Source organism: Nestor notabilis, unplaced genomic scaffold (assembly GCF_000696875.1).
Source record: "Nestor notabilis isolate BGI_N333 unplaced genomic scaffold, ASM69687v1 scaffold19892, whole genome shotgun sequence".
Taxonomy (NCBI): Eukaryota; Metazoa; Chordata; class Aves; order Psittaciformes; family Psittacidae; genus Nestor; species Nestor notabilis.
Genome location: NW_009917220.1, coordinates 4,293 through 4,750, shown reverse-complemented (window position 1 = coordinate 4,750; position 458 = coordinate 4,293). Strand labels below are relative to the sequence as shown.

Below are 458 nucleotides of genomic sequence, written 5' to 3'. Positions count from 1 at the left end.
CCCACCACCGTCCCCACCATGTCCCCTCCCAGTACCGCGGCGCTGGGGCAGGTTTGGATGGCACCAAGCCTGTGGCAGGTGTTGGAGGAGTGTGTGGTCCAGGGCTGGAATGGGCACCATCCCCATGCCCGTCAGCTTCCTCATCCCTAACCCCTGATGCTTGACCCATCAACCTGCTGTGGGCAGGAGCGATGGGGGTCCCCTGCTCAACCCCCCACCATGACTCCCCTTCTTCTTCCCGCAGTGCATGAGGCTGGTGTTTGCCCGAGAGCCACCCAGTGCCCGCACGGACGCCCCAGGCAGCACCGGGAACCATGTCGGGTTCCTACGATGAGTCGTCGGCGGCTGCGGAGGAAACGACCGACAGCTTCTGGGAGGTGAGTCCCAGCCATGCTCTGCTCCCATGGGGCCCCCGCTGCCATCACTGCACCCAGGGCGGACCCGGGGGGCAGCGGGCA

General features: G+C 66.6%; 1 protein-coding gene across 4 annotated transcripts in view; it reads left to right on the top strand.

The window, feature by feature from the left end:
- Nucleotides 1–243: 243 nt before the first annotated feature.
- The window catches only part of PACSIN1 (protein kinase C and casein kinase substrate in neurons 1), a 3,480-nt gene continuing 3,265 nt past the window's right edge, over nucleotides 244–458 (top strand). For all 4 annotated transcript variants that reach the window (XM_010024991.1, XM_010024989.1, XM_010024992.1 and 1 more), the window contains exon 1: nucleotides 244–377. In XM_010024991.1, the coding sequence (XP_010023293.1) occupies nucleotides 315–377 (63 nt within the window). In that variant the 5' untranslated portion in view covers nucleotides 244–314. The remainder of the gene's footprint in view (nucleotides 378–458) is intronic.